This window comes from Nyctibius grandis, chromosome 8 (genome assembly GCF_013368605.1).
Source record: "Nyctibius grandis isolate bNycGra1 chromosome 8, bNycGra1.pri, whole genome shotgun sequence".
Lineage (NCBI taxonomy): Eukaryota > Metazoa > Chordata > Aves > Nyctibiiformes > Nyctibiidae > Nyctibius > Nyctibius grandis.
In genome coordinates this window covers 26,055,011-26,077,932 of record NC_090665.1, presented here as the reverse complement: position 1 = coordinate 26,077,932, position 22,922 = coordinate 26,055,011, and the positions used below count along the sequence as shown (strand labels likewise).

At 40.1% G+C, this 22,922-nt stretch overlaps 2 protein-coding genes across 10 annotated transcripts in view; one reads left to right on the top strand and one right to left on the bottom strand.

Annotated features, from left to right (window-relative positions):
• The window catches only part of GPSM2 (G protein signaling modulator 2), a 32,484-nt gene extending 22,450 nt beyond the window's left edge, over positions 1–10,034 (top strand). For 2 of the 3 annotated variants that reach the window (XM_068405799.1, XM_068405800.1), the window contains exons 5-15: positions 404–546; positions 1,091–1,214; positions 1,498–1,613; positions 2,646–2,801; positions 3,593–3,701; positions 4,118–4,247; positions 4,861–4,931; positions 6,984–7,160; positions 7,879–8,041; positions 8,178–8,392; positions 9,404–10,034. In XM_068405799.1, coding sequence (XP_068261900.1) covers positions 404–546; positions 1,091–1,214; positions 1,498–1,613; positions 2,646–2,801; positions 3,593–3,701; positions 4,118–4,247; positions 4,861–4,931; positions 6,984–7,160; positions 7,879–8,041; positions 8,178–8,392; positions 9,404–9,568 — 1,569 coding nt within the window. In that variant the 3' untranslated portion in view covers positions 9,569–10,034. The remainder of the gene's footprint in view (positions 1–403; positions 547–1,090; positions 1,215–1,497; positions 1,614–2,645; positions 2,802–3,592; positions 3,702–4,117; positions 4,248–4,860; positions 4,932–6,983; positions 7,161–7,878; positions 8,042–8,177; positions 8,393–9,403) is intronic. The other variant, XM_068405801.1, reaches the window with a different exon arrangement.
• Positions 4,682–22,464, bottom strand: CLCC1 (chloride channel CLIC like 1). 7 transcript variants are annotated; one of them, XM_068405802.1, is made up of 12 exons: positions 22,241–22,464; positions 21,288–21,428; positions 19,392–19,487; positions 18,376–18,483; positions 17,195–17,416; positions 15,848–15,988; positions 14,631–14,724; positions 13,402–13,499; positions 13,175–13,321; positions 12,290–12,583; positions 11,513–11,756; positions 4,682–8,023 (listed from the first exon to the last, which is right to left on the bottom strand). In XM_068405802.1, exons 2-11 carry the CDS (start codon positions 21,417–21,419, stop codon positions 11,532–11,534), a joined length of 1,557 nt encoding a protein of 518 aa, XP_068261903.1. In that variant the 5' UTR covers positions 21,420–21,428; positions 22,241–22,464; the 3' UTR covers positions 4,682–8,023; positions 11,513–11,531. The 7 variants fall into 7 exon arrangements, with proteins under 7 accessions (XP_068261903.1, XP_068261908.1, XP_068261904.1 ...); XM_068405807.1 differs by having other exon boundaries at positions 11,513–11,751; positions 12,324–12,583; XM_068405803.1 differs by lacking the exon at positions 22,241–22,464 and adding an exon at positions 22,025–22,161.
• Between the last annotated feature and the right edge of the window lie 458 nt (positions 22,465–22,922).

The window sequence follows — 22,922 nt, the reverse complement described above, 5'->3', positions numbered from 1 at the left end:
CTGCGGCATTGGTAATGAGCGTGCCACCTTTCACAGGGACGCAAGTACTGAATATTCAGTTATTTCTTATAGACAGCAAGGATCTGTTAGTTGTAAGATAGCTGTTTGCACCTGGAATACTATCGATCCAGATTAATAAATATTATCCTCTTTTGTGGTTTTTTTTTAAATTTAATTTTGAATTATAATTGGCCTCAGAAATTATTGTGTATCTTGCACCTCAAAAGGAAGTAGTATGCAAAACAATTTGATTGAGGGATGTGACTGAGTGGGAGTATGGTGGGTGGTAAGAACATGTTCAGAATGGGCAGAGCATGTGTTAACAACTAGTTAACAAACTTTATTTCTCATCTGAGGATTGTGAAGTATAAAATTGTAATGCCTTATTTTACTTCTGGTTTAGGTTGGAGAAGCAAGAGCATTGTATAATCTGGGAAATGTATATCACTCTAAAGGGAAAAAAGTAGCTAGTGCTGGGACTCATGATCCAGGGGAACTTCCAGATGATGTGAAAAATGCTTTACAAAAAGCTGCAAATTATTATGAGTAAGTAGTAGCTGTAAACGTTGATGATTGAGAGGGTATGATCATCTACTTCAGCAGAATATGGGGAGATTTGTGGTGTCATGAACTAACCTGTGGCATGCTCCTGTTCAGAACAGTGGTACCTGTGAATTTTTTCCCTTTTAAACTGGGGAGTGCACAATTTTTTGTTATGCCCTCACTTTTAGTTGTACCTCTTACTCTACCTGGTAGGTCCTTCCCTTATGGTTAGAATCCAGTATCACTCTTCAAACCAGACGGAGACAACAACAGGACCTTGGTATATATAATGTAGCCCTATAACTAGAAGCGAGCACACCAACTCGAGTAAGAACGCAGTGAAGTTTGGTATCTCACAGGAATCGTTTCTTGCTCAGTGGAAGATTTATGCTTGCATAAAGGCCATGAAAATAGGCCAAAGTAGAGTACCTCTACCTTTTCCTTTATATAAATGGAAAGATTTTTTAAAAATTATTATTTACATGACTGTGAGAAAGAAGTCTCTTAAAAGTCACTATTCTTCCCCTTCTCACTTCCCCCAAAACAGGGAAAACCTGACAATAGTAACAGAGCTGGGTGACAGAGCAGCACAAGGACGTGCCTTTGGGAATCTGGGAAACACACACTATCTTCTGGGCAACTTCAGGAGAGCAGTTTTGGCCCATGAACAGGTACAACAATGTACTAGTAAGGAATTCTGTTCTAGCAAAATATCACTGGTTGCTCCTGATCTTGAGTACATGTATTGCGTTGGATGTTGTTGCAAGCTTTTTAATGCAAGTTTTAAACCTTAATGGCACAGCTTCAAGTTTGGCTGTTCTTTTCAAGCACTGTTGGCCTAAAGAACAGATATAGATGCATGGTAGAAAAACTATGAGCATGCATTTCCTTATGCAAATGTATGTTACAAAGTTCAAAATTGAGTAAATAACACAATTATTTCACATTTTTAAGCGTCTCCTAATTGCAAAAGAATTTGGTGATAGATCAGCGGAAAGAAGAGCATACAGCAATCTTGGAAACGCCTACATATTCCTGGGTGAATTTGAAACAGCTTCTGTATACTACAAGTTAGTTGACTGCTTATAAATATAATTTATACCTCTTCTTGTACAGTTTACTTCTGTTGTGCCTGGTATTTTAGCTCACTGTAGAATAGCCATCTCTTCAACGTATTCTTAGAAAAGAGCTGCATTTGTTTAGCAAAAATAACCTTTTTCCCTAGTTGTTTAACTATTCCAGTTCTTTTAAGGGAGGTGCAGCATTAATCTTCTTACTTTTCTAACTTTTTGTTACTTTAAATACATTTTTCTCAGCACTGTAGACATCTCTCTGTTGATAGGCATTTATTCCCCTTTATTCTAGAACCAAGCATTACTGTCTTAGCTCTTAGCAAGTTCTGGAATATCTGAGTAGCTTTAGTACACCTGAGGTGGGTGGCTGTCTCAGGTATACTCACTACCTGAGATAGGTGGTACACATCAACATGATTGTACATATTCAGTCTGTAGTTTCAATCAAGGCTTTTTTCTTGATCTCTGCATCACTAAGCAGTTGCTGCTGTAACTTGGGGAACTATAAGCTCGGCAAAGATACAGTATAGGTGTTATTAGCCTCTTATGTGGATTTCAGAGCTTACCCGTTCTTTTTTAAAGGGAGAAAAAGCCTCAGTACTGAGCAGGTTCCTCTTAGCGCTCATATTCTTCTTTACCCAGCAGGGCCAGGCTGGCTTGGTGGTTATAGGCCTGTCTTGCTCATGGTGATGGAGAATATACAGTGTTTATTGTAATGCTGGTACTAAACTGTATGCTGTCAGGAAAACCCCTATAAATTACTGATGAAGGATTAAATTAGAATTAGAAGATTGAGGGCTGTTTGAGGGATCGGTCTGCTCTCTAATGAAATAAATGGAAATAGGGTGCAGTGGAGGGGAGTGGAAGACAGACACTTAAAATCTTGTAAGAGTTTACAAGATAGTTTATTAGCAGCTAATTTGCCAGCCTGGTGTCCTGATTTGTTTAATTTGTATAATTGATTTTTAGTTGCACAAGTATAAAAACTTCCTTACAATCATTTTTGAGGTGACTAACCCTTTCTTTCAGGAGGACGTTACAGCTGGCTCGACAGCTTAAAGACAGAGCTGTGGAAGCACAGGCCTGCTACAGCCTTGGGAACACGTACACGTTGCTTCAAGACTATGAAAAAGCAATTGAGTATCATTTGAAACACCTTGTGATTGCTCGGGAATTAAATGACAAGTAAGCCCTAAGAGATTGTGTAACGTATGTATGACACTTAAACCAAATCCCGTTACCTCTAACTGCTGTCGTTGTGCTGTATATGACAGCTGAATTAATGTGAATTCCCTACAGTGTTGGGCTCCAGTTTCCATGTGGGGAAAAAAAAAATTACTCAAGAAGGTATTGCAGCTAATGAGTCTGAGGTGAAAGAGGAATTGATGAATGACTGTCTCTACATCTTCTTCTGTCAGTATCTTCTTTGTAAATTAAGGAAAACTAGATCTCTGTTTTTCATGACTTCATTATAATTTTGCATACCCTCACAAGAATATGTCTCCTGCTTTTCCAGAAATTAAGAATATGGGAAGGGATGGGGAAAGGAGAATAATACAGTAGCGAGTAATGCTTATTTTATAATCATAATTTCTCAGGCCTTTTTTATAACATGGGGTTCAACTAAAATTTTTTACAACTTTTAAATGCACTTCTAACTCGATAAGCAGAATATATGAATAAGGCATGCAATGTGAGGAAAAGCAAAGTAGGTTGTAAAATGTTCCATGCTTGCAAAACTGAGTGACCTGTGTTTGCTGTGAGCTTAAAAATTAAAATTTTGATTATATTTGCTCATATTGATGGTTATACCTAGATGATGCTCCTTTAAATACTTAACCTGTTGGTGTTGGAATGGTTTCTGATAGCCTTCATTTTTCTTGGCACAGCAACCTTACTGTGGCAGTATTATGAAAACCTGACCCCTACTGTTCAGCGAGTGAAGGTGTAATTGAAAACGTTTTTATTTTTTGCAGAATTGGTGAAGGAAGAGCATGCTGGAGTTTAGGGAACGCATATACTGCTCTGGGAAGTCATGACCAAGCTATGCATTTTGCAGAAAGGCACTTGGAGATTTCAAGAGAGGTATGATTTTCACATGCGTATGTTGGCTGTTAGGTTTTGCTCTCATTTACCCTGTGGTTTTATGGAGGTGTGTCCATGCATGTGATTTTGATTAAGGGCATGGATTTTGAATGATTTCGAGATAGTTGATTCCAAACTATTTCAGCCATGTCTGACTGCAACTACCTCCTTAGTTCTTGTGCCACCTCTGATGATGTCAGCATGGAATCCAAGTTAATAGCCTAGCAGAGGTTATTTCAGTCTTTGGTTTGTACCTTTTAGTTGTTACATACTTCAGTAAAAAGATGATTCAGTTTTCAAACAGGGTAACTTTTTTAGTCTTTTTCTCAGAAATCCGGAGGAGGGGGTTTGCTTTATATTTACGTATGTGTGTACTTTGCTACAGTAATAGAACTGCTTATTTTATTTGCTTGCAGGTAGGAGATAGAAGTGGGGAACTCACTGCTAGACTTAATCTCTCAGATCTTCAAATGGTTCTTGGATTAAGCTACAGCACAAACACCTCCATGATGTCAGAAAGCCATGTGGTGGATAAGAGTTTGAATGGTATGTGCCTATTTCTGCAATACTTTCTAACAGTGAACTTCAAAAAGAGTCTGTTGTTGGTGTTGTTTTCTGACTACAGGCGGTTGCGTATGCAGGTTTGGGGTTTTTTTTTTTCCCCCACCAGCAAAAAAGGGTTGGTTTTGCAGTATTGGACCCCTTCAGCTCCTCCTTTTCTAGAGGATTTACATTGTGAATCACAGGTTACTGCTTAGTTCCTTCACGTAATTGTCATCCCCCCGCTCCCTTTTTTTTTTTCTTTTTAACGTGGGAGATGCATCTACTTGCTGCCAAATTATTTCTTCCCTTTTTTCTTCCTACCACCTTCGCGACACTGGGAGGTTACAGTAGAACACAGCTCATTTGATGTTCCCTGTTCAAAGATCAATGGTCCTTTTCTTGTGTCCCACAAAAGCAACTTACATAGCTTAGATCAGTGTGGTTTTGAAGGCTGCTTTTATTAGTGGTTATTTATTCTCTGCTGATAAATATTTAACTGCGCTATTTTGGAACTCAGAATTGCTGTATCTTGGACCTTAGATGAGTACAGCCACAGCTTTGAAGGTGACACCATAAATCTTAGTGATATAAAGATGAACTTTATTCTTTCTTGAAGGTACGAGACCGAGAGTAGGCCGCCGCCACAGTATGGAGAACATGGAACTGATGAAATTAACACCAGAAAAGGTTGGCACTTTCCTTCTTTCTGTTCTGCCAGTGAGATTGCAATCACACATTTTCTAAGGGTTTAACTTCAACAGTTATGAATAGTCAGAAGTTTTATACTTGACAACTTTGAAAGAATGCAGCAGAATGCTGATGCATCATTTGCATCCCCTTTTTAATTTAGTTGGATCTTGAGAGTTAGGTAAGAGCAGGTGTAACAATTCTAACAAGTAGTACTTTTGTCATGTAGGTAACAGCATCTTACATATATAATGGTTGTAATGGCTTGTGGAAAGCTTGCTTTATTCCCCTCACAAATAAGAAAGAATGGGGTCCTGTAGTGTGCATCAAAGGAATTCCTTTCATCTCCTCTTTAAAAGCGGTTTGAGGTTGCAGCATGAAAGTGATTCAGAGTGAAATTCCTAAGCTTTAGCTCAGCTGTTCTGAAGATTTTTTCTTTGATTGCAGTCATAAAATACATGTTGTGTTTTTCACTTTGGGATTTCAACCAACTTGCAAGCCATTAGGAGTTCCAACATCTGTCTTGAGTAAGGATACTACTTCAGGAATGCTGAAACTGAGTCACAGATAGGTAAAATAACTTCCTGCAGGCTCACAGAGATCTCTTGGAGCTGGGAGTTCCCGATTACAATCCTTGTGTCAATCTTTGAGAAATTTCCTTCAAATTCTATCTGCCTTTAAATGCTGGGCTGGCACCTCTACCTAAATGGCTCCAGTGGCAGACTGAAATTGCTATTTTTCCCTCCATACTGGCATATCTAATTCCCATCTCTTCAAGTGATGCAAAGCCTACCATTGTGTGTATTAAAAAGGAAATTAAATCTCAAAGCTTCCAGCTGGACAGCTAGTACAGCTGAACTCAGCACTAATGCTTAAGAGCCTCTTTGGGTATTGATTTAAAAAGATTGTGTGTTTAGTCCAGGGCGAGTCCTCTGCGGGGAACCTCTAAGCTTTTGGCCAGTATCAGCTGTATTTTCTTACTCTCTGCATCTATTTATCTGCGGTATCTTTTAAAATACAGAGCCTGTGCTAGTCTGTGCCCTAAATACACTAAAATGTTTCATGTGGATTTTTGTAATAAAGTATTAACCTAGTATTGCAGCTTAGCTCTGATAAAGGGCTTGTTTCAAGATACTTATTGAGTAGATTCTGAAAAATGATTCCATAAATGTCTTTGATAATGTATGCCACTAGCATTATGGTTTGATTGTACAGGATAGTATCTTCTTGGAGTTGGAACCTGTGTGCTGATCTTAAGCCGTTAGGCAGCCATCCATTTGGGTAGACAGTGTTGCTGAAAGACTGGTGACTGTGTTCACAATTTCTGATGTTGAATCAAGAAAAAAAAAATGGCTTTTTATTCAGGTATTAGAAGAGTGCGTCAGTTGTGGATAAAGCTGTTGATTTTGTGGATAATTTTTTACTTTAGAAGAGAATTTAAGGAAAATCTGTCAGGTTGATAAAGCTATCCATTCTGTTCTTCAGTGAAACTAGATGGTTATTCCTGTTGGCCTTTGTGTTGGCATTCTCCTTCTTCCTTTCCCCTCTTTACTGGGAATTTTGTGTATTTTGAGGACTTGATAGACAGCTGGTTGAGCGTCTGGGCTTGTATAAGGGTTTGTTTTGCTCTAACACTTTGTAAAACTATGGATTTTTTTTATAAGAATGTCAGGTGGGCAACGCCAACCGTGTCTGCATTTTAGCATTTGCATTAACTACCTTTCCTGCACTGCAGTCAGCACGGAAAACTTCAGCGTGTTTGATTAAATACACTATTTGATGACATTTTAGTCATCCAGGTGTCACACTACACTACAGTTCAGTTATAAAAGACTGATCGGTAACAGTACTAACCTGCTTCAGGGAACAAGAGGTCAATAATCACAGGTCAAGTAATATCACCAATACTGAAGTTCTCACATCCTTGTGGTTGGGTAAACTAAATAATGTAAAGCTGCTTCATTCTGGGGAGGAAAAGCAGCAGCCAATAAGAGGTAACAGTGTAGGTAATTAAACTCAGAAGGCTCGATTTCATGACTCTTGTTTTCTTAGGTTCAGAACTGGAGCAGTGAGATTCTTGCTAAACAGAAACCACTGGTTGCCAAACCTTCAGCAAAACTGCATTTTGTAAATCGACTAAAAGGCAAAAAGTACAAAAACGGCACCGCTTCCAAAGTTTTGCAGGATGCCAGTAATTCTATTGATCATCGACTTCCAAACTCTCAGAGGGTAGGTTTGGCGAGCTGTGGAGATCATAGCCTTTACTAATCTTTGATCAGAATTGTGGAAAACAAGATTCCTGCAGCTGTCCATTTCAGTTGTACCAGATTTAACACTGTGGCTCTATGAAGTGATGCAGAATCCGCCATTCTACAGCAGTCTCATGGGTGGTGTCAGCTCTAAGCTTTTCCTACTGTTGGAACATTTTTTTCCTGGTGGATTTTCTAAAGTGAGAGCTCAGCTTGAACATATATTTTATTTCTAAGTCTCTGCTAGACCCTGCTTCTCCAAACTTAACAAAATCTAGTTCTCCTGATTCAGCCAGTGGGAGATATTTTGGACACGTTTTTTAGGTTATTGCACTCCTGACAGAAGTCAATTAAAAATAAAAGAACTGAGTCGTTTGATCTAGATGAGGGGACAATGGAGACTCTTCATTGCTCTTCTTAGTTTTTTTCTTTCATGGGCATTTGAGGTTTTAGTGGATTAATGGCTGAGAAAGAGTAACTCCAGTTGTACTGATCAGAGAACTGTTTCAGAGAATGAAACATTTCTAATATATTTTACCGATAAATCTGTCTATAGAAATGGATGACTCAAAAAACTCCCTTAATGGATTTCAGATACACAACTATCAAACGTTACTGAAAAGAAACTGTGATGCAGTTGTCCTAGTTTTAGGTATTCTTCAGTTCAAAAATACCCCTAACTCTTCTTTCCTTTTCAGAAAAACAGTCGAGAGACAATGGCAGATGAAGGGTTCTTTGATCTGCTGAGTCGGTTCCAGAGTAATAGGATGGATGATCAGAGATGCTACTTCCAGGAGAAGAACAGATTCTCAGCTGCTTCAGTGGCAACATCCTCTACTCCACCTAAAACAATGAGAAAATGTAATTTTTAAAAAGTAAAATCTGTATTTGACTCTAGTTCCTGCCAAATACTATCTTAAAAATTTATTTGCATGCAAGACGTACTACGGAAAGGAACTTAACTTCTAGGCTAACGTGTTTTCTTCCTCCTCCCCAGCCTTTTCTACTTCTGTAGTCTCACCCCACACAGATGAATTTCTAGACCTACTTGCTAGCTCGCAGAGCCGCCGGCTCAATGACCAACGCGCCAGCTTCAGTGATCTACCCGGACTTCGTCTTAATCAACACAACGGTCAGTCAGTCCTGGGTCACCTCATGGCAAGCAACAGAGAACTGGATGATGACTTCTTTGAGATATTGATAAAATGCCAGGTGAGTTTTTTACAAGAATTCTTCAGATTGAGTCTTTGGTGATTTGATTTGTGCATCCTGCAATTTAACTTTCTTCAAGAAAGCCATCTTGTTTATCATGTGTTTCAAGATACGTCAAGATACAAATTGATTTGATAGAGAACAAAAAAATTAGGATTTTTTTTTCAAGTTTTTTTGTTTGTTTTCAAATTATCCTGTGTCTAGTAAGTGTAATTGTGGTATTTATACCATGTTAACCATTTAAAGTAACAAATACTGAAAAAGTGAAGGAAAACAAGTAAGGCTATTAAAAGGAGTATGTAAAATGATTGTAAGAAAAAGTGTTTTGATCTGGCTTGTTAGGAGGGCACCTGATACAGCAGGTGTCCAGCTAAGGCAAAGGAGCTGCTGTGGATGGCTACAATCCGCAGCCAGACCTCGGGTGCCAGGCTGATGCTTGTGCAATCTGACCAGGAAGGGTGGCTGGGTGACGGGAGCACAGGAACGATCTCCAAGGTGTTACCGAACTGCTCGGTAACATTGGGATTAATGTGTACCACTCTTTTCAGTTTGGAGGAAGACTTTCTCTCAAAATTGCCTGTCCAAATCTGACAACGTGGCCATTTTTTACTCCCTGTATAAGGAAAGGAAGACAACCATATTTTCTGTTGTATGAGACTAGAGATACCATGTACTAATGCTAAAATTCTTCTTCTGGAGAAAGGACACTTAACTCATTCTACAAGATGAACAAGAACTAAATTGGGCGTTTTATTTCAGATCCATGTGGAAAAGTGGTTTGGGGAAACCATTTTAGCTACACTTGCAGTCTTAACTTAGTAATTGCATTTGAGAAATTTAACTTAAAACTTACAAATTAAATCCTTGTAATAGCATTAAATCTGAAAACAAAAGCTTTTAGTGATTTTTTCACTTAGATTGGTCACTTATTTTACTCTCTCTCTCTCTCTCTCTCTCTATATATAATATATTCCTGTAACTATGCAGCTTTCTCGCTTGGTCTGTTTGTAGGGTTCCAGACTGGATGATCAGAGATGTGCTCCTCCACCATCTGCAAAAGGACCGACTGTACCAGATGAGGATTTTTTCAGTCTGATTTTACGATCACAAGCTAAGAGAATGGATGAACAAAGAGTCCATTTACCCACAACTATAAAGGGACCGAATTCTAGCTGAAGAAAGAAACAGGCGCATACTGTACAGTAGCATCTTAGGTACCATTTTTGTTTGCTGGAAAAACATAAATGCCTTTTTACAGAAGACTGCAATTAGTAGTTTTGTCCCCTTTCTAATAATGTTTTGTATAAATAACAGCAGCATCACACTCATGACCAGTAGTTAAGAGTTGCTGCTGCTCTCTGCAGCTGGCAGCTGCTCTCAGCAGTGTCTGAGATACCGATTACTGTATCTCCCTCTTAACCGCCTCTAATCTATGAACATTAATATGAACTTTTTTCCCTGTCAAGGCATTCTCATTGCTTATGTGTGAATTCTGCCACTGTCTGAATCTACTGTAAGACCTAAATTTGTACGTTCTTTTTAAAGAAACTTGATTTTTTTTTTTTTTCTGATTTGTACCTCCCTGGAAAAAGGTCCTGTTTTCTTTTATACCTTTTTTAAAAATAAAAAAAAAAAAGAGAAATAGCTTCAGTACTTTATCTTTGCAGAAACACTGTTTGGAAGAAACAATCATTATTTTTATTAAAAAAAAAAAACTAGTTTTAATTCTGTTTAGTACAAAAACAGTATCTTCAAAACATGCTGGGGTTTTTTTGTAATATTTAGTTAAGTGTTTCCTGTATTACTCAGCGCCGTTTTACAGTCAGAAGAATTGTTTAAGAAGATATACTTGTTTGTAAGTAGCAGCTGCCACAGCTGTTCTATAGATTGTGTGGTACATGTCCACCACCAGCAGTAGTCCATGCACCAAGGAAGCACAAGGGTGGTAGGTACTGGGCATCAACTACCACAGATGTCAGGTAATTCCTGCAGTAATTGAATTTAAAATGTTACAAAGAGCGAATGTACGTATGCTGCTTATTACTTGACCTCAACTACTTCTCCTCTTGATAAGGACGTGCTGTGCTGGGGCAGTTCTTGGGAAGCCCGAGGGCTGTATGTTAAGTGTAGGTATTTTGAGTTAGAAGCCACTGATTTTAACACCAAATGTGGCAAACTGTTCACTTCAGGTATTTATAAATGAAGTGATGTAAATTTTGTATTGAAGTACTATACCCCTAGAGAAGAATATACAGTTAATTTTAGCTTCGAGTAAAAAGGCACTGTAAGAATAGTTAAACAGACACAGGCTCTACATAATTCGAACTATTTTAGAGTTACTGAAAATTTTACACACATTCTCTTGCAGCTTTTTTAGCACCAAAAGTGATTCCTACTGAAACTAAAACTGTCCTGCTTTTAAGGAGAAATGCCAGAATATTCTTCCAAAACCCATGTGTTACCATCAGTTTATCATGCTGATCTTTGTTACTTTTACTTAGTGCTTCCTAGTCCCTGTTCAGCTTTGAATCGTCCTAAAAAAACATCTGATAAAACATCAGTTCCTCACTCCTGCAAATTATTAAACTAGAAGAAAATCATCAAGCTGTACTAAAACAGAGCTGACAAGCAGAAATCCTACTTACTTAAAACTGATTTTAAAGAATATAAACCAAAAGGTAGTCCTAAGACATCTATTTGAGCTGCTCTTATGGGAATTACATGAGTATTGGCAACTTTCGTCACACTGTTTAACAGTTACCTGATGAGGCTAACGTTTGCTAGATCACAGAGTACCACTGCTTTCCCACCACCGAGCACCTAGTTTTACTCAAAACTTACTACAAAAACTTCATTTCAAACAAGCAGCAACACCCACAAGCCTGTTTTCTTGGCCACTTAAAAGTTGTATTATCTTAATAACATATTTATTTCAAATTCCAGAAGTAGTACGTATACTCAAGTCTCGGTTTTTAAAACTCTACCTACCTTACAGCTATGCATGCTAATGCTCTGACCAAGGAGGAGTTCCCATCACCTTACTGCTGCTCGCTCTTCTACATTTGAGAACTAGTGCAAAACTAGCAAGTACGTGACAATGAAAGATTAGACAAAACTTACAGCAGAGCTTGGGGCTTCCTTAGTCTCCTTCCTGTGAGTCACGAGAACTGCTCTTTTTCTTCTCTTCACATGGGTCCATTGCAGAACTTTGCCCTTCTAGGTTATTAGGATCACAATTTTCTCCAGTCTCTTGCTCTGCTTTGCCTGTCTCCTGTTTCTGCTGCTCAAGTGCATGTTCTTCAGTAAGGTTTTCAGCTGTGATAGTTTCTAGTCTACAAACTTCAGGCTCAGTGTGCAATCTGTTCTGTAAAAATTAATAATAAGCTATTAATCAAGCAATCCAAAGCGATGGCATCTATTGCTTCAGGTGCATCTCGGCTCAAGGGGCAGAACTCCCCCAAAGCGCCACTGGTATCTTTTTCTCCTGCAGAAACATGTAACTAAGCACAATCCAGAGTATAGGTCTGGTTTTAATTTTCTATAGTTTACAGAGAAGTCAGCACTGCTTCTTTTCCCCACCTTTCCTCTGTGGGTAATCATTACTGCCCAGGCTAATGTAAGTAGTGATCTCTCAAAACAGAATTTGTCTTTACTATAGAAGTAGAGTTTTAATTCAGTAGCTTCCTGCCACAGTTAGTTAGCCATCACACAGTATTTTTCCAGAATAAAACATGCCCAAGATAGCTCTACCAAACCATTCTATAGGGGAACAGGTACTTCTTTAACTCATCTCTCCCCAAGATTTGGCTTAAGCTTGTTGTTTAAACATGTTCTAGCAGATGACATTGAAATCTATTCAATTTAATCCCAGCTCAAAGAGCATGGGGACTAACATACACCAGGTTCTGGTTTGTGAGACTCTTCTACTTGCGTGTGTGGCTGATCGCTTGTATGCACGATGTCAGGACTCCTGCTGCCGTTTCCTGGTCTCACAGGAGCATCTCCTCTGTCATACGGTCCTCTATAAACGTAAGGAAGCTTCTGCAAATAATAGCCATCTGATTTACTCCCATCATATTGCCCAAAGTCTATTTTCTCCTGCTGACTGTCAGGTGGAGGAAGACTTTTCTTCGGAACAGATGTTAAGTATCTTAACATAGATACTGATGATCCTGCACCATAGCAGAAAGCCTGGGGGGGAAAAAAAAAAAAAGAACAAAACAGCAAATATTTGCAGCCTACTGTTTTCATACAGAATTCAAAGTCACATATCCGAAAAGCACTGAAAAGCTCAGGTAATCGGAACGGCTACAATAAAATTCAAGCTTTCTGCAGTCTGACCACACTGCAGAACTGCAGGACTGTAGTTCATCTTTGGTGCTACAATCAAGACGGTGAAGGCTCTAACTCAATGCTTTCCTGTACAAAATGCCCATTATACACATCACTGTGTAATGACACAAAGAAGAAATGGGAACTAAGCTGCAATAAACTGCCAGAGTCTAAGCTTTTAAGCAGTTTAATGCTATTTTATCCCACGTGGGGAGTGGGGGAGAGATGCAGTTTAAATACAAACTTACCTATTTTAATTGCTAAACCAACTGTACTATAAAGATTTTGTCAAGAAAAAATTCCCTTGTAGAAACAATTTCATCTGTGCTAAGAATCTGGTCAGTAGTACAAATGACAAATAAATAATAGATAATAACACTGAAATATAAGTAAGTTTAATATATAAAAAATAAAACTGAGCTTTTAAATATAAGACAAGTGTATACAGACCAGAACAGCCAGAGCCATCATAATTAGCACTGGAACCTGCAGAATAAACGGTATCTCCTTCATTAGTGCTTTGATGAATTCACCAACACCTTGGCCTACGTGCTTCAAAGGCTCAGTTACAAAGTTGGTGAAAGTAATTGCCAATGCCTAGAAAAATACAAACAGAAAAAGTGTTGTCAGTGATTGCAAACATACACATGAACGGTCTCTTCAGGCTTGGCATATACCTTTGTCGGTGGAACCAGCAGAACGGGATTTACTAGCAGCGTTTCATAGTACTTCCGACAGGGATCGTCCTGAAACGTCCATTTACTTCTGAGCCATTCTATAGTCAAAGCAGAGACATATTTTTACTACTTTTAAAAAAATGTATTTTATGAGACAGTAGTAATACAGAAAGTAGCATTTCAGTTATAGATGGAAGAGAACTCTATTCTAAATATGGTTCAAAGCTCAGATTTAATTTTAAAAATATGAGAGAAGCTTGCCAGTGTAGTTTATCCAGTCGTGGGGATGCAGGAAGGAGAGGGAAGGCTGTAAAGAAAGAGAAGAAACGGAGGTTTTCCCATGTTTAGTCAAGAAAGTTCTCTTTATTAGATGAACTTAGTCCCTAGAAGCCTCAGAAGAAAAATAAGTCTTGCCAGTGGGAACTATTATCTAGCACATTTTGTCCACAGCTACTGGAACAGAAGTAATTCTGAGTGTAATTACTCATCTGCCAGGCTGCAAGTGGATTAAAAATGTATATTTTGCTTGCTAGATTTCAAGAGACTATTTTAGTTATAAGCAGAAAGTCTTACTCCTTAAGGGAACTTTAAGTTATAAACAAGTAATTTAAGACATCAGTTTTCTGTAGTTGATTTTAGTGCAGTCAGAACATAAACGATTGAAATTTGACACAAGCAGAGCAACTGCAGCCAATAAATTCTAAAGGGAAGACCATAACAAGCACGTGTTAAGAGCTGCCATCATTAATCTACCTGCTATAGCACTGAATAATAAATAATGGCTAATAAAAAAAATCAGCTTTCTCTGTAAAACCACAAAACTAGAGTAAGTAGTTACAGACTGAAGTTCTGAAGTCCACTGTACTGGCAGGCTTGGAAGATGAAAAAAACCAAAATATTTTCCTTCCGTTCTGCCCTCCTGTCTTCAGTAAACTGCAATGAATGGTGCTGGGGGAGAGGAGCTGGGGAAACACCCCCGGGGTAAGTTATAAGGAAAGGAAGTAACACCATGACATGCTCTAAGCACAGTTTTGTGATCAGCTCTCCTTCAACGGCCTAGTAAAGAAAGTCTTGTGGAATGGAAAAAGATGGTAAAACCACATAATCATGCATTGCTGAAGAAAATTCTATGTCCTACTCATGAAGAAATTAGAGAGTATTCTTGGATACTACTACTGAGTATTTTGTGATCTTAAATACTATTACAAAATGATGAAACAAGTATTTACCAATAAGACTTTCCCCCCAGTCCAACTTCTCAGCACAGATGTTATCAAACTGCCCCATTTTTGCAATTTCTGCTTGATGCTGTGCAAAGGCCAGCTGCAAGAGAGGAAGAATTACTTGTAAAACATAAAACAAGGTCATGCTGGGCACAGAGCACCGGCATCCATGCAGCACTGCACCTGAGCTAACGATGTTTGCTCTTAGCAAGTTTGGGATAATTACCTGGGTAAATCTGTACTGAGAAAAGTTTGCTACCTAAACAATTTAACAGAGTTCAATTCTAAATACTCCCTGGGAATGGATAAAGACTACCGAGATGGCTACCTCTGAGTTACTCTCCAAATGGAGTCTGAATTGCCAAAACAGCAAACTCCAATATTCAAAGACAGAAGTTCAGGGCAAAAGTAGTCTGACATCTTGTGTCCTTAACATGTTTCTGGATTAAAAACAGAGACAGCCACCATGCAATTACTAATTAAAACATCAGGACATCCTCTTTTATTTTTTAAATAATTTCCATTAACAAATACCTGTATTCATTATAATTTTGCCTTACAGTTTGCAACTGATAATCAAATAGAAAAAATTAAGTCAAATAACGTGTTGAAAAAATCTGACATTCTTCACTGACTCAATCTAAGCCCTCCGCATGGCAGTTCACTCGTGTTCCAGAGCCATCCTCCTCTCTGGCACTCTGCCACGCCTGCCTCTAACAAGCTGCAGTTGAATTCTGATGACAAGACGTGAGGACCGAGATTTTGTGGTTGGGCTATGACCTAGCAGCATAAATTCCTCCTCATTAAAACCAATACCATTGTACAATCAGCTACTTTGTCACCGTTAATGAAGCATTTCTCTCTGCTCTATTGCACGTTAAATACAGTTTTAGCCAGGGAATCTTTAGAAAGAAAAAAACCCAACAATATATTTTTGTAAGACTTTTCTATCAAGCTGCTTTAGAGAGAGTTCCTGTCTCCCTTGCCCATGCTTTATGATTTTTATGCTCCTCTGCAGCAGGATAAAAGTTGTCAGGGTTTCTTTTGTTCTTCTTTAAGCCTAATACACCTGTCAACATGCAAAATAAAGCATTCATCCCTTTATTTATTTTGCAGTCAACTCTTGTTTTATGTAAACTAACTAAAATAACTAAATAACCTTAACTCCCTTTTAACTGTAAAATTTTAAACCTAAAAGGCACTAAGATTTCAGAACAACTTACCTTATACAAGTAAAGCCAATTCCATGCAAAACTGATGAGAAAACTTATTAATAAAACACGTTTTAGCTGAACAAACCAATGAATACGTGTCCAGAGCTCTGTAGCTATTAGAGTTACAACGCACACTAAGCACAAGAGTATCTGAAAAAGAAAACAGGAAAAAATTATGATCCAGATTTGGAATTTTCCAAGCTTACTGCCACTACACATGAAGGAACTTCCAACTTTTGTTTTTACTAGTGTCATTTACATGGAACAGTTGAGAGAATTTTTCCTTGCTTTCACAGCACACTGCAGCAGTACAAGGCAGAAAAGCTTCATGGTATTGCTACTAGTTATTCCTCTCACAGCCTTACGTTGCAGTTACTCATTTCTTTCTTGTGATACTTAGCTACTTCTTCCTTACAATATTTATCAATCACCTTACCCACCACACTTTAAAATTACAAAATTGATGTCATTCAGTACTTGAGTAGTATGGGCCCGGTATGAACCACAGAACCACTGCTGCCAACTCCTGCAGTTTGGTTAAGAGACAAAGTTACAGTCTGGCTAACAGCAGCAAGACTTCGGAGAAGCACTTCACACTCTCTTTCTATCCAAGGACCCCAAACAGCGAGGTTACGCTACTGACAGCTTGCCTTTTTTTTATCTGGCTTCCACGGACTCCCTCAAAACTAGACAGGGTACTTCCAGGATCATGTTAGCATAAAATGTTAGCATATTCTGTAAAGATTTATTCAGAGAGCTTCAGCTTATTGTAGATCCTCAGCTTAGCCCTTTGTAATTCCATTTTAGAGAATATGACATTTTCACAGTCATGCTCTCCTCTCCAACATACATTTTTTTTCCAGAAAATTCACAAAAACCTCTAACTTATAAAATTTAAGACCTCAAATATCTACTTGTCTCAATACAAATATATTCCAACTCCTGCAGAAGCCAACAGCTTCAGCACCTAACTGAACAAGAGACAAATCTGACAGAGTTGTAACGCACGAGTTGTCAGTTTCAGTGGTGAGAAAGTCCTAGGGTCTAACGAGTCACACAACACAGACAGAAAATTATGACAGGAAGAGAAAAACAAAAGCATACCAGAAAAAACCCACAAAGCTACAATAAGAAAAGATGACCACAGGAATAAAAACCTGGAATGCTCACTTCAAGGGAATACATCGCCTCTACCTTCAGCAACCATGAAACAAAAAGAGTGACTCACTAAGTGCGATGGAAAGAACGGCTTTACGGGTGGAGTTCAGATGGTAGTATTCGTTGGCTAGACTTGCACAGAGAAACCGGAGAAAACAGCAATTAAAACACAACAAAAAGCTTGTCGTCTTCTCTTACCAGAAACATATTATATAGATCAATTCCAAAAGTGTCTTCAAATCTCCAGTGCCAAGCTTTGTAATCATGGTGCTTAAAATTGACCAAAATATCACTAAGTGCATCATCCACAGCACCTGACTGCCAAGTTTCCTCACTGAGAAACCTGAGGATCTCCAAGTATGTCTGTTTCGTAAGGATGATCTCAGCATCGTAATGGACCTGGCCCACGTCCTCCTCAGGCTGAATTAAAAGCAAAGCAAAACAATGATTAAAAGCTGCTTACTTGGAAGTAGAAGTACATACAAAAAACTGCATCCCTATGCAAAAACCTGATTACATACCCTCATTATGTACCAGCACCTTTTTGACGCAGACTGCAGGATTCTATAACCTTTCTGTTCATTCTTCTAAACTATATAAAACAAACATTCAACTGGTTTGTAGTGTTTCAATTCTACAGCAAAAACCTGAAAAGTGAAGTGGGTTATCTCACCTGTTATTAAAATTTTAGAACCACTTCTCATTAACAAGTATTAATTACTAATGTGCTATGTGTGCTCTGATCATGGCTGGGTAATAAACATAGAAGCTATTAAATGCTAACATAAAGAAATTTTACATTGCTAAGTATAATGTTCTTTGTTAAATATTAATTTTGCTTATTGCTAAAAATTTATTCCTCTACCTCTGAACAGAAAGAAAATATCTCCAAAGACAATGTAATAAAGAAAGCAAGAAGGTAATTCTTATGTGCAAACTCTAAGAAGCACCTAATAAACACCTAATTCCTAGATGGTTAATGTGGTAGAGTCTAAAACAAAGGCCTAAAAGGTCTACAACAAACACACACACACACAATCTGGCTCTTTCAAGTTTAACAACCATTAACATGAACTGAACAGGGTATTACTGTAGCTGCATCCCAGCAACAGACATTTAGATACACGCTCTCAATTCACACAGTCTTCCTTTGGATGCTTTACAGATCAAACGACAACTGCCTCTCCTGAGCAAACACTGCTAACTAACAGCAATACTGGATGCACACACTTCTACCGTTTTTTCCTTTGCAATTCAGTTCCCTTAATTTTAATTTAAAGTAAGCCAGAATAATTAATCAATAGTTAATAAATGTGAAAAAACACATAAAGTAGTAATATGAATTTTAATTAATTTTTAATGACTGTTCAAATACTTACAAGGCCAAGTTTTCCAACTTCATTTAAAATCTTATTCAAGTATCGCTTAAAAATATAAAAGCTACGGCTTTCACGTGATTTGGCATTCCTCCTCTCACATTCTGCAATCTGCAATGTAAAGACATTTTATTCACTTCTTGCTCAAACCAGCTTGTTCACAGAAGAAAAAAAACTACCAACACATTAAGCTCAGGATTAACAGAGGCACATTTCTTTAGTTCTGCAATAATCCCGTGATTAGTACATCAGATAAAAAGCATATGCAGTTGCTGAAGATACTACTTTCCATGGGACTGGCCAGTACTGGAGATTTCAGGTCTGCTAATAATATGGCTTGAATACTAACCTCAGTAAGACTAGAAAAATCTAAGATCTGGACCTTAAGTTTTAAGTTTACATTGGGGGGGGGGGGGGGGGGGAAGAGAACTGTAAAAAATGCTAAGCAACTAAAACATTAAAATTACATATCCCTTTGGGTCTCCGCATGGCCGAGGGAAGTGAGAGCCCCAGTAGCTACACAAGCATCACCCCATCCTCCTGATCTCAGAGGAAGAGGCAGTGTGGGGGTCTTAACAGCAGCTGCTGAGAGCTGCAGCACTGCACATTAAGGTCAGCCACAAACATGTTCTCCATGCTCACAACCCAACCCTTAAAATCCAACAGAATTGAACAACTTGAAAATGAAAGGTCAGGTTTCTTAGCTTTTGGCAGCATGGCGTGACATCAACACCACGTGTTTCAACTGCTGACACTGGAGAGAAGTACGTAGCTCCTATCAACTTCTGTTACACTATAAAACATTTTAAGAAACAGACCTTGGTAGGCAGAGCAGCAATTTGGAATTGAGTTCAAACCACTCCCAGTATCTCCTCTGAATAAAGAGGTTCTCCCTACGTAATGCATGGTCTCTCACAAATTATGCCAGCAATTCCCTTGTTCTATACTATCCAGAAAAGCATCATCAGAAAGCACAAACTATAAAAGGCTGGAAAATATTCTGAAGTTCCATAACAAACCTTCTGTTGCAAGGAATCTACTTCCCTGGAACAACTTGGCAAGATTTCAGTACTGACCGTATCCACAGTCTTATCCTCAGAGTCATGATAGTTTACCTAAAATTACACAAGAAAAACACATGTTTTTAGAATCAAAGAATTGGATCAATATGCCACGTTACGCTTCTATAGTCAGATCACTTTAAAAGAAGCAAAGGAGCTAAAAACTGAGTGTTGGTCTTTGCTGCTAAAGCTCTCCCAACGATACTCCATTTGCCTCGCTGCTGTTACTTTAGGCTCCAAATGGACAATTGCTTTAAGTTTATCTAACTGCATGCTGCCTTTGAAAGCTGAAGTCTTGCCCTTTCCTCCCCCTCCTGCCCTTTCCCCTCCTCTGAGTGTGGGTGAGCCACGCAGTACATCAGATTAGGTAATCGGACCTGCTAGAAACCGACTCAGCAACCAAAGGGGCAGTTTTCAGCCAAATTCCCAGCCCAGCTGGCCACGCAGCCAGCCAGACTGAAAGTAAACACAAAACCCCACTCCAGGTTGCACACCTTTCCTTTCACCCTCCCTCTTCACTCTGAAACAACATCCCATTTTTTCTGCTAATTGCTCAGACCTAGTTCTAGCAGTGCTTCTACGCAGCCAGGCATGCACACTGAGGAAAGCCTCCAAAAGGAAGTGCAACGTCACGCAAATCTCCGAACTCCATACGAAGTTTGGTTTTGAGGACTCGGGTGGCCCACACAGCCTGCCTGCCTACCTAAAATCTCTCACTGCAGAGCAGAAAAGAAATCCTGCAAAGATGGATTAACCCAAAGCAGTCATTTTTCTCCTTTAAGATGCAGTTCTATTTCTGTGAGAGACAACAAAATAGTATTTTTTTTATAAAAAGCAGTTGGGCTTCAGCTGGAGTCTAAAACCAAGTTTAAAGACTCCAAAGCTTGCTGCTGAATTTTAGGGACTCTAATGACTATAAGGTGGACTTGGGGCAGGTGGAGGCTGAGGAGGAACTCTGTGGAGAGAAATAATACAGTTTGCATTTTTTAAGCTTCAGAAAATTATGTTCTGAAGCATTAAAATGGTATTATTCAAGACTGCAAAACCAAACTTGAAAGCTGAAGAATGACAAAAATCAAGGGTGCCCATACAACCAGCCACAGTTTACAGTGCCATGTGTGCACATACCTACTGGACAAACAATATGCATTTTATGATATATGCAGAGCCCACCCCTCATACAAGACAACTGAGATGATTCACCTTGTTAAAACTACCTTTTCGTATTTCATTTTCTCCTCAATGTTCATGAATTAACAGTACAGCACTAAATCCCTGTTCTGATGTTCCTTCTGATGTCCAGCATTACAAAACACCACTGACTTTCATAATACTCTCGCACAATAAATGGCGTTTATTCTCGTATTACCAGAAAACTGGGTAATTCAAGTAAAATATAACCATTAAGCTTAACACCCCCAATTTTTATCAGCTAGGAACTTAATTTTCAAGATATTTAACACTATACTTCAGAAACTAGCAAGAGCTGCTTAACCCAGTATTTCTGAGAGAAATGACTTGTGGAGCCACAACCTGCACAAATCAACCAGCACCTGTAAAAGTACAAAAAGCACAGGTCCTGTGACTTGATCACTGTGCAACAGAAACTCATCAGTAAAAGGCCCTGAGCTAACTATCTACAATAATGTAGACTGCCTTTTTTTTCTTGCAATTTTAACAACAGACAAACACTTTTCTGTGTATAGATTCAGATATAATCTTATAAGACCTCAGAGAGATCATAATTCTATCATTTTCTAATTTCATGATTTAAGCGCAATCTTTCAACAGCACGTGGCTGAAGGACTGTTTGGGAAAGACACGTATGTATTCGTGCACCCTTTCTTTTTCTACCTTGTAAGGTCTTCTCATGGCTCCTGATGCTGCATCGTAATTGAGCATATCCGTGGGGTCAATCCATTCATCATCTTCAACTTTACCACTCCCTACTAGCACAACTGCACACAATACCAAAGGAAACAGCATCCTGTGTCACTAAATACAACAAGAAATTCCAATGTTTAGTTCAGGATGCAACATACTGTACTAAAAACTGAAACAAACTTACAACATGAAAAAAGTATTCTCTAGTGTTGTTTTAAAACAGTTCTCCATTAAGCAGGTTAAACTTATATAATTTTTTTTCCCAAAGAAGACACTGACAAGAATATGCAACAATTAAACTGTATTATATGACTGGATCAATATAACTAGCTGTAGTTACCAACAGGCGTAGAGCTGAGTTCAGCATTGCTAAACACGATAAAACAGTGCAGAACTCCTCCGGGCTTCGAGACAAGGGTCTAGCACCATTATCACCACAGCAATTCCCATGGCAAGTCCTGCAAAGGACGCGAGGATATTCCTGCCCTGCCGGGGCGACAGCCACGGCCTTGTCACCTCGGTGCTGCTCCGACAGGCCCCAGGCTGCCTGCCCCGAGCTGCAGCCCCGGCCAGGCCGACTCCGGGGCAGGGCCGTGCTTCCCCAGCCGACGCTAGAGGCCGTGCGTCGCAAGCGCTGGAACAGCTACCAAACGGAAAGCCCCGAACGCTTCGCGCCCTCCTCCGCTTTGTTTACCGCAGATACTAACAGCACGGTTCGAGAAGACCCGCAGCCTTCCAGCCCCTTCCTCGCCAGCTTACCGCCACCAGCCCGCTGGCGAGGACAAGGCGCGGGCCGCGCCCGGACAGCTGGGCTCCAGTCAGCGGCACCCCCGCCCCGCGCCAGCGGCCCTCAGCGAGGCCGCGCAGCCGAGGGCCCGCCCACGGCCCGCCCTCCGGCTCCCAGCCCGCGGCTCCTGCGGTACCTGAAGGGCCGCAGACGTTCTCGGCGTGTTTACGCGGCCCGGAGCCGCCCCGCATCACCAGGCCCCTGGCAGCCGGGGAGGGGTGCCGCACTACTCCCTGCCCCTTACGCCTGCGTTCCCGCGGCCGCCGCTCGCTCCCCAGGCCCGGCACCGCCCCGACGCCCAGTCAGGCCCCTCTCGCGGCCGCCGAAGCTCCCCTCGGCCCTCAGGCGCTGCCGCCTCAGCCCGCCCTCGGCGCGCGCGGGCGGGCCCTGCGGCAGCGGCTGCGCGGGAGCAGGGCCGGGGGCGCGGCGGGCGAGAGCGCGGACAGCGCCCGAGCGAGCGGGTACGGAGCAGCCGCTGCGAGCGGGGAGGGAGGGCCCGGCTACGGAGCAGATGCCACAGCGCGGTTACACGCCGCCCCCGGAGGGAAGCGCGATACCGCCGCACCACGCCCACCTGCGAGAGAGGGAGCAGCAGCGATTCCCCTGCCCCTGCGCGACAGGGATTTATTTTTTTTATTTTAAACTGTCTATAGCTCCAGGCAGACGTACAGGAAAAAGACTTCCCTTTAGGAAATTACGAGCACGGGGCTGCCAGCTTTGACCACAGATAGACAACTGGAGGAACAGAATAGTCAGAAGTCATATTCTCCTCCAAAGCAGCATTAGGACCTTAACCCACGTGTCCAACATAGAAAAAT